This window comes from Cavia porcellus, unplaced genomic scaffold (assembly GCF_034190915.1).
Source record: "Cavia porcellus strain 051 isolate PalLab524CR breed Dunkin Hartley unplaced genomic scaffold, mCavPor4.1 scaffold_11, whole genome shotgun sequence".
NCBI lineage: Eukaryota > Metazoa > Chordata > Mammalia > Rodentia > Caviidae > Cavia > Cavia porcellus.
The window spans coordinates 75,963,947-75,980,668 of NW_026947494.1; the positions used below are offsets into that span (position 1 = coordinate 75,963,947).

Sequence of the window (16,722 nt, forward strand, 5' to 3'; positions counted from 1 at the left end):
CACTACAGTACTCAGTGCTGATTCTGGAGAGTCATGATGTGAAATCCAGCAATACTATTAATCTTTGTTCAAAGCGATTTTAGTCTGCTTTAGTTTATTTAATCTCAACATAAATGAAGATATGGATAAATGCGTACATGTTTAAGTGTATAGAATTGATAGCCATATTACCAAGTTTTTATTAGATAGTTGAACAGAGCTATTTGCAGTCTCTCTGTTTGAATTCCTATTTATATGTTCCACTTTTGTACCTTGAACAATTATTTTTTAAGAGGTCAATATATAAACATCAACAAGTGATTAATTACTGTTTTTCTTTGAAAGTATGTACTATTTCTACCCATTTTCCATTTTGTTTTGTCTTTGTTTAAATAAAATTAAAAAATAAAAATAAAAAGGTACAGTACTTATATATAACCTATGCACATCTTTTGGCATATTTAACCTCTAGATCACTTATATACTTACTAGAAAGTAAATGCTATTTAAATTATTATTTTATATTAAATTATTATTTTATGTACTGTTTAACAGTAATGACAATGGAAATAAACAACATTTACATATTAGCCTATTGGAAGCCAGGTCCTTGCTTCCATCTGTTCATCATAGGTAAGCAGTAACAGGTTATCTTGTCATACCCTTGAAATACATATAAAATTTTGACAAACTTTGACCATATCACCACATACATCCCTATAGGATCCTATTTCAGTTTCACATTCAATGGTAAATTATTAATAAAAGTGGCAAGAAGGGTTTTGCTATTTGGCTTACAAATGCTTAATTTAAATCCTTATCTTATTTTCAGATGTCCCTGACATCTCACGGTTTCTATTATGTTGTATAAATTTCAGAATTTAACAGTCACTGTGTTCTTCATTCTATCCACAATGACATGAATTACGTGTCTTCACTGTAATTGCTCGAGATAATTAAGAGAAAAGTTTATTTTGGCTCATAATTTTGTAGGTTCCAGTTCAAGAGTGGGCAGATTCATTGCTTTGGGCTTCTCTGTTAAGTATACTGGATTCCGGGAGGGTGGTACAGAAAACTTTTCACCTCATGGCCAGAAAGTAAAACAGAAAAAGGAAGAGGTTGGTGTCCCACAGTGCTCTCCCAGCGTACACCCCTAAGCACTGAAGGACCTCCTATAATGCTCTTTTCTAAAAGTCCAGAGCAATTTCCAGTATTACCACCCCACCAAGCCTTCATCACTTGGTCCTTTGAGAGATGTTCAACATCTAAGCTACAGCAAAGAGCAAGAAGACTTCTTCCAACATCAGAGACACTGTGATATGCATTTTATATCAATATTGGAAACCAGTTTCCTTATATATGAATTAAAAATAATGACAATATGGGAAAATGCAGAATTCTGAAGGAAGACCAAAGGAAGGCTCTTTTGAGAATAAAGAAACTGAATACATTTTGAGGAAAGCTTGTCATTTGCTTCTTGGTTTGGAAGTAAGGCAGGCAATATTTTACTGTTCCTTTTTCTTCATTTTTAAAACATGAGGCAGGGTCTTGGTATGTTGCCTGTGCTGCCCAGGCTGGCTTTGAACTGCCAACTCTCCTGCCTCAATCTCCCAAATGACTAAGACTACGTGCCACCATAGGATTATTTTACTGGTTTTAAAATAACATTTCCTGTTTTATATTGGGGGATTTATTGATACATAGTTTCTGCTTCATCCTCTGCCTAAAGTTTTCCTTATATTTGCTTTCAAAAGAATGCTCAAATTTCCACTTCTTGCCAATGTATCATGACAGTAATCTATTTTACCTTTTCAGTTGAAATAGCTAATAAATTTAAGTAAGCATACGAAAAAATGGTACAGAAGACATTGGGTATCGGCAACAAAGGGCAGCCACAAAGAACAAAGAAAATTAAAAAACGAAGTGAGCCCCGCGGATGCCCTCTTCCTTCTCAGATAAAGTGTTCAGTCTGTGATTTAGGGCAGGGGGTCCAGGTGGAGGCTAACGTACCCCGCAGGTGAGGAGACTGTGCAGGGGAGTCCCGAGAGGTCAAGGTGGCTACAATACAGGGGCACAGCAAGAGAATCTGAGGAGCTTCAGAGGATCCCAAGAGAATCCTATGAGCACAGCAGGGCACTGACGGGAGGAATTAAAGCCAGGAAAAGATCTGCCCAGGGTAGAGTGGAGAGGGAAAACAAAAACCTCTTAGAGCTCACACAGGGCTGGGAATATACCTGCTCTTAAAGTGCAGAGAGGAAACACTCATTTACAAAATGCTATGTTCAGCACTCAGGAGGGTTCGCTTTAGCACTGGAGAAATAAAATTAAAAACTATTTGAAGGCACTGAATTAACCTTTCCAAAAACGTGAATTGGTTTCCAAGCCGACGTCCTCAATCGTCCCAGGCGGAGATCTGGGTTTGAGGGCGCAGCTCTGTTTTGCTTCAGGCTCTCTGGGTCGCGAGCTCCGGGTCCTTCCGGGCTGACGTCGTGGTCCCCGCGTCTCCAGCTCCCGGCACCGAGCAGGAGCCCACTCAGGGCAACGCCCCTCCCTCGGCTGTTTTGGGCCTTCCCGGCTTCCGCATTCCGCCCGCTGCGGTTGTCACGTGCCCCTTCTCACGTGACCGGCGCTCCTGTCATTCTGGGGCAGCCGCGGCTTCCTCCTGCCGGTGTCGCCCTTCAACGTCTCCTGGGTGCGGGGTTCCTTCACCGTCTGCCCCCCGAGCCTCCCGCAGCCGCTCAAGCCCGGACCGCGCAGGAAACGCCAGCTTGGCCGTGACTCGGTGCTCCAGCCTGGCGGTGGCCTGGACTCCGCGGACCGCCGCGCCCGTCCTGCCTCCTCTGGGTTCGTTGCAGGGTCCCTGGGGTAGTTTCTGTCTGCCGCCTGCCTGCCTAGAGGAGCGGATCCCTGCAGTTTCTCCAGCTTCCCTGGGACCTGCTGGTTACTTCCCGGTGGCCCCTCGGGTCCTCTTCCGGCCTCGGATTGTTACATTTTTCTGCCTTCCAGGCCTCAACCAGGGTTTTGAAAAGAGCCAGCGTTCAGAGCAAGGGGAAAGAGCGAGAAGAGGTGGGCAGAGGAGTGGAGGGGAATGGAGGAAAGTATACCCTCCAGGGTTAGGCCAAGGCCGGATTCCCAGAGGTGCGACTTGCTCGGGGACTAGCTAACAGTCTTGGGTTGCCGCTGGGGCCGAGCCTGTTTCTGGAATTCCAGTCTGTACCAGACAGAACCTGTTTCATCAGGTCCTAGGAGCCCTCATTAAACTACCTGTTTAGGCTGCAGATCCTCAGATACAGAGATTAAGGTTGTTGCGAACTCTGAATGGAATTTTGGGAATAATTTTTGCTTCTTTTGTAGTGGTGGCCACTAACTTACATTTTGTGAACAGTGATCTATACTTTGTGGTTTGATAAAAATTAACGTTTGTTTCTAGAAATGAAAATTACTGCAAAGCTCATTATTGAGTTCTTATCACCAGACCAGACTCCCATTGTTGGCTGTGTCTAAATTGGGATAGGTATTTGTTCCAAAACTTTTCTTCTTTTATGTATTTTAATTTAAATGTGTGTTTAGAAGGGACTTATAATTTTTAATGCATCATTTCAAAATATTTAGTAAACATTATTAGGTACAGTAATTGCCTCTACCAGTATTATACTGGTTTGTATTGTTTCTATCAGAGAAGGAAAATTGAACCTAATAAATATACTTAATATGCTTTCCCAGTACACGTAACACAAGACCCTCTATTTAGTCCTCAGCACTGATTTTTTTTTATTTTATGCCTGTTTTATTTAGTTATGCTTTCTGACGTCAGTATCTTAAATGGTCACTTTAAAAATCTCACTGTAATAATAGGCCAGCTAATTAAAAATGATTCTTGGGAATGGTAAAACTATATGGAACCTGTTTATGGAGCATTGGGCAAGATTTGAAATACAATGGTAGTGTTTGCAGACTTACGATATTTAATATTTGAGCTGAATGCCTGAGGACATAAAGTGATAATAGTGATATTAGTAATAGTAGTAGTTGTTAAAGAGTAACACTTTGGTGTTCTATTTTTTTCCTTGCATCAAAATTGCAGATCTGAAAAACATTAAAGATCATCCACTTTAGATGACAAAAATGGATATTCGAGGGGCCGTTGACGCTGCTGTTCCGACCAACATTATTGCAGCCAAAGCTGCAGAGGTTCGAGCTAATAAAGTGAACTGGCAGTCCTACCTTCAGTAAGTACCGATTAGCTGTGAGTCATGCAGAATCATGTGCTTTTCTGTCAGACTCGTTCACGATCATGCACCTATGAGAGAAATACTGGAAAATTGCTAATGAGTGTGGAAGAGACATTTCCTCTTCAGCACAGTTAGTTGTTAGACAGTGAAGTGTGGTGGAAACAACTTGTGATTCTAATGGGGAAGTAGAGCTGCTTATACAAAGTGCTTTGACCACATGTCTAGAAAAAGTACTTTTTGAGTGAGTTGGAAGCATAGGAGGGATGTTAAGGGCTACCGAGGCAGGAAGAAGTTCATGGGCAAATACGCTTCGTAGGCCCTGTGTGCCTTGGTGGTCAGAGTGGGGACGTGTGGTTGAAAAATAGCTCTTAGAAATTTTAGAGATTTGAGGTTTAAGAGTTGGATTTGAATTCTCATTCTGTCTACTACTAGTTTAGTGATCTTAGGCAAATCATTTAACTGCTCTGAGTTAAAGCAGATGTAAAATGATATCTATATATATTCTTCAGGCTTGCTGCTGAAATGGTGTATTTCAAGTAATTAGCACAGTTGAACATAAGCATTAAAATGTTGAATATATTCAATAAATTGTAGTTTTTTTCCTTATGTATATTAAGATTTAATGTTCAGTTGTTACTTATAGTAACTTATGTTTATGAATTTAGCATTCATTTATTCTTGACCGTGTTTTTTGGAGTTGAATTGTTACTCATTAATACATTTAATTTAATTTAATTTTGTCCAGGAGTCGAATTCACGACCTTGTGCTTGCCAAGCAGGCACTTACACCACTGAGCTAAATCCCTGGCCTTGCTTGACCATGTTTTATAAGTTGAGTTGATTTCATATCATATTAATTAGTGAATCATTAAGGAAATCAGTTCAATCTGCATATATATGAAAGAACAAGTTGAGGAATCTGTTATATTTAGCAGTTTGTTTTGTTGTAGGAGGGATCAATAGGGTACAAAAGTGATTTTTTAAGGTCTCAGCGTAGTCATTCATCACCAATTTAAGGCATTTTTTTTGACTTTATGGCTTCAGAAAGTATGTAGAATACCGTTCATAAAGAAACCCATACTGTATAAACATTCACTTAATTTAGTGTGTTAACTGTGATAATAGAGAGACACCCAGGGTGTGAGATGAAACCAAGAAAAAGGGCAGAGTTTCATGGCCTCAGGAAGTTGTTTGGAAGAGGGTGGTCCCTGAAGTGAGTTTTCAAGGATGCATGATAATCAGTCATGTGGCAACAAAGAACAACTTTCACGTGTAAGAAATTGTGAGCAAAGGCAGGGTGGTAGAGTGGCATGCGGAGAGAGAGTCATTCATTGTTGGAGGCTGGGAGTGGGGACAATTGAGGCTGAGGGAGCCCGGGGCTGATTGTGAAGGTCCTTATGTGCTCAGTTAAATTAGAAAGGAGTTTGTGCTTTCCTGTCAGTAGTATTTTTTGAGGTGAGGCTTAAGCTGTGAAGCCCATGATTGATATGAAGTCTAATAAAATAGCTTAGTCTGTAAAATAGATGAAAATAGTAGTACAGTAGTGGTAGGAATGTGTCTCAGTCTCCTACTTCAGATCATTCACCATCCTCATTAGGGTGCCATGGAGTGGAGTTTAAAAAGCACTGCCACCCCCAGATGCGGTGCTTTATGGCTGTAATGCCAGCTATTTGGGATGCTGAGGAGGAGGAGGAGGAGTTTGATTTTTAGGTTAGCTTGGATGATTTAGTGAGATTGTGTCTCAAAATAAAATTTATAAAAGACCGGGGGGTATAACTAAGTGGTAGAGCGCTGGCCTAGCATGCATTTGCCCCCAGCTTCATTTTTTCTAATAGTGGGAAAAATGGAGAAGGGAACAAAACCACTGCTGTAGCTGTTGAAGTTTTTATTGCATGATCAGATTTATTTCGGTTGGACTGTTTTGCTGACAGTGTAAAGAGTGAATTTGTCAGCAACAGACAGAGGTAGGGAAAGTCAGTAGTAGTAGCAAATGGGTGTTAGAATGGACCGAGCTGGAGAGGTTTGAGAAAGACAGTGATTGATTTCATATGTGAGAGTGAAAAAGTCTAGGAATGACTTTCAGATCCTCTCTTGAAAGGTGTAGATCATTGTGAGACGGTGACTGAAGGGGAGACAGAGCAAGGTGGGGGCTTATTGATGTTTACCTTGCTGATTGGTATCAGTGTAACTGTTTAAATTCATTATGAAATTAGGATTCCAAGCTCTGTTTCTGAATTTCTTACTTATTCCAGTGTTTAGACTAAACAACAAGAAAGTTTATGTTTATAAACCCTGGGTTTGTTTATAACCTAAATAGAAAAATATTGTTGATCATAAAACACTAGACAGTCTAGCAAAACTTCCTCTAGTGTTAATATTTAGGACGTTTTTAATGACATTGTAGTTTTCAGTTTTTCTCCTCTGTTTCTTTGGTTTTATGGCCTCTGTGCTGCACATTGTATTGTCCCTTTTCCCTCATTGTTTCTGCTGTCTGTTTTACAAGTCTCTTTTACAGAGCCCCTGCTAATCTATGTGTTTATGTGCACATGTTCACCAAGTGTTAACCATGGGCCTGCTGTCAAGCCGGTTGATGTGTGGACGCTGGTGGGTGTTCCTGAAGGAGTTCACAGATTATTTGGGTTGGTCATGACATATGCAAAATGAGTAAATCTTGTATCATATGCTGATAGGATAAAACCTTTGGGAGAGTTTTCCAGGGTCAAAAGCCAGTGCTATGGTGCCTCAGTACTTAGATTAATTGGTTCTGGGAGATGTGAGGAGTACCAAAAATGAAAGCTAAACAGATTGTTTGATTGGAAAGGTAGCATGTCACAAAGTAATTCACACCAACAAGTTATAGCTTAATGTCAAGTACTAAACAAAACGAATTTGTAGGTGAATGGATGCACCTTGAGACCACAATGTTCAGTGAAATAAATCAGGAATACAAATTAAGCATCATATGGTTCCTCTTATTTAAGAAATCCAAAATACAAATAAGGAGCAAAATGAAGATAGTAGGAAGTAGGGGGGTCTTTTTCAAATGGGAAGGATAATGTGGTAAAAGGAGGGGAGGGAAAGGAGATGGGTAAAAGAAGCAAAATAAATGGAAACAGAGCCTTTGCAGATGGGAAGGGCACCAAAATTGGATGGAGCAGGGAGGGTAGGAGGGATAGCAGATGGGAAAAAACCCAAGATGTGTGATATCCATGTACTGGTTCTCCATGATAAGTGTAATCATAATGTACTGCAAACACGTACTAATAAAAAGGTGTGTTGAGTTCCAAATTCAGTGAGTTTTGGAGTAGTTGAGTACCAGGCTGTGACTGTTTGCTTTTAGCTCACGTATGTTAACATATTGTGAAAATACAGTGTTTATATTTGATTAAGCTTTTAATTAGAACAGAAATGAATAAACATGGCTGTTTGAGTCAAGCAGGAATACAGTAAAACTGTGTTTTGAGGATACAAGTATCATAATGTACCACCCTTGCTGTTGAGTTTAAAGTCTAAAGAGGTAACAGAATTTTAAACAAATTAGATTATAAAATGTGTAATTACAGATTTGCAATATAAGATGTATACAACAGAAAGAAAACTATTAACAAGGAAGGAACAAATAATTGCCTGGGAGTATTGGGAAGTTTTCACAGAACACAAGAGGATACTGTAGGGTCATCCAAGCAGAGGCCTGGGGTGGTGTAGTAAAAGGAGCCCCTGCAGGAGCTGAAGCTCGGAAGAGTGTGCAGTGTTTGGGGAGTTTCAGGCGGCTTGTGGTTCCCTTCAGTCTCCGTCAGGTCAGGATGACATGGCCAGAGTGATACTGAGGGCAACAGGGCAGTTTTGTGGACAGCCCCCGCCCCATTTTTTTTTTTTTTTTTAATTTTTGAGACAGGATCATGTTATGTAGTTCAGGCATTGAACTTGCTACATAGCCCAGCTGGCTTCAAACTTATGGCAGTCTTCCTGCCTCAGCCTCCTGAGTGCTGGGATTACAGGTGTGTGCTACCACGTCTGGATGGACATGTATTTTAATAAGAAGAGTCTGCATTTAAAAATTAGTGTGGGGGTTGGGGGTATAATTCAGCCATGCAGCACCTGCCTGGCAAATGCAAAATCATGAGTTTGATCCTTGGTACCAAAAATAAATAAATAAAAATATTAGGGGGAGGTCTGTGCTGCTTGTTAAGTGAAGTTGGAAGATCGAGTCAGGTTTGGAGCTGAAGGAGACAGATGCAGTAGAAATGATGCTGCATTTGTGAAGATTTGTTTTTACATAGTGGTAGAAGAAGTGATGATACGAGAGAGAGACAGAGAGATAGAATGGAACTACATTGATCTGAATTCTCCCTGGAGTGAAGAGTTTGGGAAAGAAAAGCAAATTTCCAAGAGTTGAGCCATGGAGAGAAGTCTTGAAGAACCAACACCCAAAACCCAGTGATGCAGGGGCCCCTGAGGAGTGGGGAGGGAAACAGGATATCAAGGGGTAACCACTGGAAGGACAGAGGTTTTCAGACAAGACTGGGTGCATTGGTGTTGTATTGCCGTAGAGGAGAGAGGTTTTCAGAGAAGGGAGGATGACCTTGTTCTGAGTCTGGAATGACAAAATACACTGGAGGAAGTGAGTGCAGAAATTTGATGTAAAGTGTTTTTGATTTGTGAAGACACAGAAGGTCAGGTACATTGTTTGGCCTGTGTTGTAGTCAGGGGTTGTATACAGAGAACAACTAGGATTAGGGCATGGAGTTTATAGTATTTTTATAATAGTCACTAGAAGTTAACACAGGAAAATGCAGGAAATCTATCCGCAACACCAAAGACAGATTATTTAGTCAAGAGCCTAAATCCCACGGCAGTGTCCCACATGAGTGCAGATAAAAACCCAGAGCTCAGGACAGTGCTTCCCATGAGTCCAGCTGGAGGTCTAGAGCCCACAAGAAGGACTCACGCCAGCCTCTTTTACGGATCCATGCCGGGAAGACCCAAAGGAGAGCAGTGGAAGCCAGAGAGTCTATGCCAGCAGGATGAAGGAGCTGTGCTAGTGGGAAGAGGGTTCTACGCTGGAGCCAAGAAGTCACACAACAAAGAACAGGGCTATCCTGAAAGGCATCACGGCTGTCCTCAGCGACACGGAGGCCCTGAGCTCCTCTGACGACAAAACACAGTTGGGTATGTTCCAGGAAGCAGCGTGATGAGTTTATCCTGGAGACCAATCAGCACATGTCTTCCCCTCTGGAGCCAGGAAGCAATGCTCGATGTGAGGACCAAAGCCTCTTCAGGGGAACCAACAGCTCAGACAGCAACTTGTAGGAGAACCCACAATGCCTCCTTAATGCCTCAACCCTCTCACACCTCCCTTTTTCTCCACCTGTTTATCCTGGCAACTTTCCTCAGGTGGAGCATTTTTACTCAATGCTGTGCTGATTTAATCCAGCTGGCGTTAAGTGGACTACCAGTTCTTAATCTATAACAGCCTGGGTAGGACCATAAGGGTGAGACTTGGGGAAAGTTAAGAGGTGACGTTTCATTCAGTGCTTGTTGTGGGGCAGGTGCCATGTTAACTGTCTAATATGAATTATTTAATTTCATCCTCAGTACAGCCTCTGGAAAGCAAACGGTCATTGTTCTCATTTTCCAGGTAAATTAATTCAGGTTCCACAAGGGTTAGCCCATCATTAAGGGTAGAGCTAAGCTGTGAACGTGTTGGTTGAATGGCTGTTATAGTTTAAAAACTGGTGGTCAGCTTAACACCAGCAGAATTAAATCACCATGCTGCTGAGCATAGAAGCTTCATCTGAGGAAAGTTTCCAGCATAAACAGAGATGTGGAGAAGGAGAAGGGAGGCATTAAGGTGTTGAGATGTTGTGGGTTTTCCTACGTGTTTCTGTTTGAGCAGTTGGTTCTCCTGGAGAAGCTCTGGTCCTCACATCGAGCATTGCTTCCTGGCTCCAGAGGGGAAGACGTGTGCTGCTTGGTCTCCAGGATGAACTCCTCACACTAGCTTCCTGGCAAGTACTCGACTGTGATTGTCGTTGGAGGAGCTCAGGGCTTCCGTGTCACTGAGGATGGTTGTGGTGTTTTTCAGGACAGCCCTGGTCTTTGTTGTGAGTGTGACTTTTTGGCTCCAGCATAGAACCCTCATCCCACCAGCACAGCTCCTTCATCCTGGTGGCATAGACTTTCTGGCTTCCACCACTGACCTTTGGGCCTTCTCAGCACAGATCCATAAAGGAGACTGGCGTGAGTCTTCTTGTGGGCTCTAGGCCTCCAGTTGAACTCGTGGGAGGCATTGTGTTGAGCCCTGGGTCTTTATCTGGACTCATGTGGGACATTGCTGTAGGATTCAGGCCCTTGGTTAAATACTCTATGTCTGTGGTGTTGTGGATAGATTTCCTGCATTTTCTTGTGTTAACTCTGGGTGACAATCATAAAACAATATTATAAACTCCATATCCCGATTCTAATTGTTCTCTGCACAACCCCCTACACAGCACTCATCTCCAATACCAGAATGCCACACACTTTATGTGCTTGAAAACTACTCTACTCAAGGAGGGAGTGGGAAAGGAATGACTGAAAGTGAAAGTCGAATCCTTCTAATCATCCTGCTCTGACACCTCAGCACAGGTTAGGGTGCGTTAGGTGGTGTCCTGAGTGGAACCCTAGCTCCATCATAGTTCTTATAATTTTGCCCAAAGAATTCACCTGTGGCAGTTTCTTATTATCTGTCAGTAAAATGGAGATTTGTAATCATCTTACAGAATTCATGGGAGGATTCAGAAAGTTTTTCAAAACAACCATGCGAAGATCAATGCTAAAGAAATCATATGCTTTCTTCTTAGGAAATTCCACATCAGTAGCATTTTTTCTTTGTTTTTCTTACTTTTGTGGTGCCGAGGATCAGAATTGAGAGCCTATATACATGTCAGGCAAGCTTCCTACCACTGAGCTACATCCCCAGCCCACAACAGCAGTTACTGTGATTTAAATGTGTGTTAGAAAGAAAACCAAGGGTGTAGCCAAGGACCCTTTGGTGAAGAAGATGGCATGGATGGAGGAAAGCCAGGCACTAAAAGGAAAAAGACAAAAAAAAAAAAAAAAAAAAAAAAAGATGGAGATAATCCTCCAAGGCATGTCTGAGATCTTCCAGACTATACCTCCATCAAAGTCCCAGCACTTGCTGGAATACTGGGGACAGAAAGGTTTTGAGGGAAGGGTCCAGGGGCCTCAGAGCTTTATTTCCAAGGCCACCTCAGGTCTCTTCTGTCACATTGTGTTAGCTAGCTTTCCTGTGACTGAGTCATACCCATAACTTACAGGAAGAGAGATTTAATTTCAGCTCATGGCTTCAGGAGACTCTGGTTATCTGATTCCAAGGCAGGAGTGTTATGGCAAAAGGTATAGTGAACAAAGTTGCTTAGTTGGTGGCATCCAGGACACAAAGGGAACAATGCCAGATAGGAAGGGACCAGAGCCATATGTAGTACCCAAAGTGATGCCTCCAGAACGCACCCAGACACATCCAGGGCTTTACTAATGCCCTAAGCAGCTCCCAAGTCAATCAAGTTGACAATGAAGCTTACTAATCACATGAATTCTGGCTCACTGCTCTTCAGCTGTCTTAGGTGTGGTTCTGGCTGTACTCTGGAAAGTACAGACTGTGAACCTTGGCAGCATTCATGTGCTGCCAGCTCTGTAGCACACAGAGTACCTGGTCTGCAGAGGCACAGCTATCCCCATCAGACTTTGGATCTCAGCCACAGAGAGCCTCAGGGCCCAGCACACAAAGCCCCTGAGATGGCAACGCCACAAGAGTGGCAGTGGCTCTGAAGCCTCAGAACTATAGAGGCATCAGAGTACAGTCATGGTCAGGGGAAGGATTGCAGACTTCTTTCTGTGAGAGCTGCTGGGTGGGCTTCCTCAGTGTGCAGAACACAAGAAATCAAGTCACAGGTTATTCTAAAACCTTAAAAAGTCATTTTCCTAGTTTTGTTTGGATTTGCTTGAGACCTGTTGCTCCTCTCTTCCTATTTCTCCCTTTGGAAATAGTAGCACCTATTCTATGCCTGTCCCACCATAGTACAGAGGAAGCACATATCTTGTTTGACTTCATGAGCTCATACCTGGAGGGGAATTTGTATTCAAATGAAGTGGAACTTATGTCTCACTGTTTCTGTCTTAGATGGCATTTAGACAAGACTGATGTTGATGCTAAAACAAATTGTCATAGTTATTTTTCTCTTGTTGCTGAGACAAAATACACAACACCCATGGTTAAGGGAAGAAAGGTTTATTTAGCTCACAATTTGTAGAGGTTTCAATTCTAAGTCAGCTGGACACGAGGCAGGGTGGCAATGGAAAGGAGAAACAGTTCATGGTGGACAACAAGTAGAAAAAGCAACGAAAGACAACCACAGTTCTTTCTCCTCCTTAAATTTTATGAAGGTTATTTAGAGCAGGTAGCACTCCCATACTTAATCCTAGTGCCCTTGAGCCTAGCATTGTATCATGAGTCAGTCCCAGCATCACACATTCTAGGTCCAGCCACCCCTGAAAAAGCCCCACCTATGACTGCATGAGCCTTTGGGAGAACAAATAGGTACAAGCCATAGCACAAGTTAAAGTTGTATGATGTTATCAGAATGGAATGAGTATAGCTTACATATGAAAAGGACATGAATTTGGGGGTAACCATAGTTGGTTAGGTTTGAGCACATGTCCTTGTAAAATTAATGTTGCAACTTAATCCCCATGCTGGTGGTATTAAGAGGTAAGGCCTTTGGGGAAGTGATTAGAATACAAGACTTTTGTCCTTATACTTGAATGAATGCCCCGATAAAGGAGGCTCCAAGAAGAAAAAGTTTACCTCTCCTGCTCTTCATAGTGCTCATTAATCCAGACACTTGATCCTTACAGCCAAGAGAGAAAAAAGCATTGCTACTGCTCCAGCTGGTGTCAGACCTTGTCATCATCCATTGGCACTGGTGTTAGGTGCACACAGAATGCAAGACTGTGGACTCAGGAAGACTTCTGCCCAGGTTGCAAAAGAAAACCTGGGAGGCCAAGCAGTATGCCTCTGCGAAGGCAATGTGAGAAGCTGTGAATATGAAGCCAGAGGTGTAGTGAAGACCCCAGAAGGGTGGAGAAACCAGGAACATGGGCCATCTAAGGAAACTGACAAGGACTGATCAAAGCCAGACCAAGGGAAAATCCATTAAAGCTACAACAATCAGGAGTGCCGTAGGGGCAGAGCCACCTAAGCACTTCAGAGTTTACAGATCGCATCAGATGCAAGATATGGAACTAGGGGATTTAATGTTTACCCTGATAAATATTGGACTTGCTTTAGTTTCTGTCTCTTTGTTTATAACTTTTGGAAAGGTAATGCTGTACCATTGTATGTTGAAAGTGTTTAACTTTCTTTTCATTTGTAGAGGGACTTAGAGTTAAGAGTTTGCCTTAAATCTTAGAGGAGACTTTGGACTTGAACTGTTCAGCAATACTGAAACTATTAGAACTTCAGCAACTCTTAGAGATAGACCACATGCCTTCTGCACAAAGAGATACATATGAGCCTCTTATCAGCAGTCAGGAGTAGAATGTTATAGTTTGTATCTAGATGTCCCCCCAAAGCCTCATGAACTCATAGTGGGGTTTTGGGGAGGTGATTGCATCATGGGTGTGTGATGCTGGATTAGGGTATGTGGCAACTAAATTGGTTTAGCATAGATCTAGGTGTAGATAATGGAAAGGGCCAACCTAGGTGTGGGTGGCATCACCCAAAAATCTTGTAGCTTGGATGGGATAAAAAGAAGGAGACTTGCTGCTGCTGCTGCTGCTGCTGCTGGCTCCTTTGATACCTCCTGCCTGATTTTCCAGGAGTTATTTTTCTTCTCCAATGCTTCTCTTCCATGTCTGTATGCCTTGAAACCAGTCAACCACGAACTTACACCTCTACAAACTGTGAGCTGAAATAAACTTTTCCTCCTATAATTTGGGAATCAGGTATTTTGTCTCAGCAATGAGAAAAGTAACTGGGATGGTGGCATTAGAAGAGACCCCAAATTTCCCACTTTCTCTACCAAATGAAGATACAGCTAGACGCTTCCATCTTTAAGCCAAGAAGACAACAAGGCTGCTGGCATCCTTCCTGATCTTGGTGGGCTTTCTCACCCTATAGAACTCCGAGAAATAAGTTTCTGTTGTTTAAAGAACCCGGTCCTGGTGTTCTGTTGTGGCAGCCAAAACCATAGGTAGGATTAAATGAGAACTCAGGCAAAACTCCCACTTTAAGCACGTACTGATAAATGTTAGCTTCTTCGTGCACAGTCCTATAAACATGCTTCAACTTTCCTTTGAGAGGTCAGAATCCTGCAATGGCTCAGAAACAATGTTCTGAAAAAGAAATCACTGTATACACTTATGTGAAGAAAACTATAATAGAGATACTCATGATTGGACATCTCTTAAAAAGCAAATTTCTCTTTTTCCAGTCAAATTCCATTCTACCTTTCTGGTATTTGACATTTTAGTATGGTAAATGCTAGCAAAGAAGGTTGTGGTTATCCAAAGTCAGAGTAAAATTCACATTCTTTGAAACTAAGGGTCATCTAGGTAGATATGTTACCAACTTCTCCCTGTGAATGCTCACATTCATTATCCCTTTGATACAGCTCTTACTGAAATAGTTAATGTGTTTTTGCTCCACTAAGGATTGACCAGAAGCAACAACATGAATGATCTTTGTCTATTATAAAACAGGTCTGTGTTGCCATCCAACTCATGCATCCCTCCCTCTCTGTTGGGCCCTCCTCCCTTTTGGCCTTAGTCTCCAGGAAAGAATGTAATGAACTAAAATGTTATTTAGAACTCAATCACTGATCATCCTGAAAAACAATGGTATGTCCTTCTGGGAAGATTGCATTCCACAAGCAACATAGCTTTAAGGAGAAGGAAGAACTCTCAAATTATGAACATCAGTGATGGAGCACCAAGGGGGAGTGTACCTCAGGATGGGGTAGGAATTCAACATCTCAAAGATGATCACCTACTTGGGGGTCCTGGTCTTGTTCTGCTACATCCATTGTACTCCCTGTACTGACCCTGCAGATAATTCCTTAACCCAGTGCCAGGCTGCAAACAAAAGGCTACGGTAAAGGGCTTTCAAATCCTCTCCCACAAATGGAATTGTGTCCCATCTCACAAGATGAAAAGCTACTGTGAAAAGTTCGGTAGACTCCTGGGTTAATGACAGGCCATGGGATGAAATGCAACCTCCTCATTCCTAGGACTGTGCTCTGTCTTGGCTCATAGAATGGACAGTTTATAATGAAGGTGACAGGGAGCATTGCGTCTCTTCACCTGACTGGCATAAAATTTCTGGTCAGCCTTGGGAATAACAGAAGTCAACAGCTGCTGTGAAAATCCAGGCTGAAAGACAGTGCTACCAGTTTTCTCAGATCCAGCCCTTCTAACATTCACTAAGATCAAAATGCTCTTTCTTTTTTCTTTTCTTACTTAAAAACTTTTTAGAATGTTTAGCGAGTTAATTTCTAAAAGAACTAAATAAAAAAGTCTGACAGGAAAACTACAACGCATTTTACACCAAACAAAATGATGAAAAGTGTTTTTATAATTGTCAGTGAAATTGTCACTGCCCGTGTGTTTATATAGTTGCATGTTTTATTTAAATTCCATCTAATTCACCCGCGTTGGACTGGAATTTGCAGTCTTCCTGTCTCAGCTTTCCAGCGTGCTGGGATTATAGACATAAACCATCATGCCTGGACTATTTCTTAATTTTTAAAATTTGAGTAAAGGTCTCACCAAGACAGTACATTACTTGTGTTGGACCCAAGCTTGCCATCCTCTACCTGCGGCCTTGTAGAGAGGCAGAATTACAGCTGCGTGCCTCCCTGCCCAGCTAAAGTTCTGGATTAATAGTGCAGTTGCCTTGGAGGTATAATACCTATCTTAGATTCCTAATCTGGACTTGTTCTTTTTTCCATGCCATGAGATACAAGTGAAATTAGTTTTCACTGGCAGGAAGGGGTAGGTCCTGGTAGAGTTCCATCTTCCAGGGTGCAGGTCTGAGTAGAGAGACGTGGAAGTCCATAGAACACATAAAGTACTAAGCTACCATTAGTATAGCAGAGTGCAGAAAATGGGCTGCAGGAGTACATAGGGTAGAAATTCAGGAAATTGGAAACATGTGAAGACGGTAGTCATCACCACATGATCCAAGAAGGCAAGACCCTACTGATGGAGGGGGCGTGCATCTGTTCTCAGCAGTGACGAAAGTAGCTGACTCAGTATCTCAAACCTTAAAGAGTGGGTTTCTTTACTGCTTTGATATATTAACAGATGCTCTTTCAAAAGCTATCTGAAACAAAAATTGCCTTTTTTTTTGAAACCTAAACCCAGGCTAATGCCTTGTAAATAACAAAGAAATATCATTTAAAAGATGATATTAACTACTACAAGGTGTGCAGGGCTCATCAATCGAAAAGTA

General features: G+C 42.0%; 1 protein-coding gene across 3 annotated transcripts in view; it reads left to right on the forward strand.

The window, feature by feature from the left end:
- Positions 1-2,588: 2,588 nt before the first annotated feature.
- The window catches only part of Atp6v1h (ATPase H+ transporting V1 subunit H), a 162,415-nt gene continuing 148,281 nt past the window's right edge, over positions 2,589-16,722 (forward strand). Inside the window, exons 1-2 of one of the 3 annotated variants that reach the window (XM_003465991.5) lie at positions 2,589-2,823; positions 4,064-4,208. In XM_003465991.5, the coding sequence (XP_003466039.2) occupies positions 4,096-4,208 (113 nt within the window). In that variant the 5' untranslated portion in view covers positions 2,589-2,823; positions 4,064-4,095. Of the gene's footprint in view, positions 2,824-2,874; positions 3,046-4,063; positions 4,209-16,722 lie in introns of those variants that run through there. The other 2 variants (XM_013148483.3, XM_013148482.3) reach the window with 2 other exon arrangements.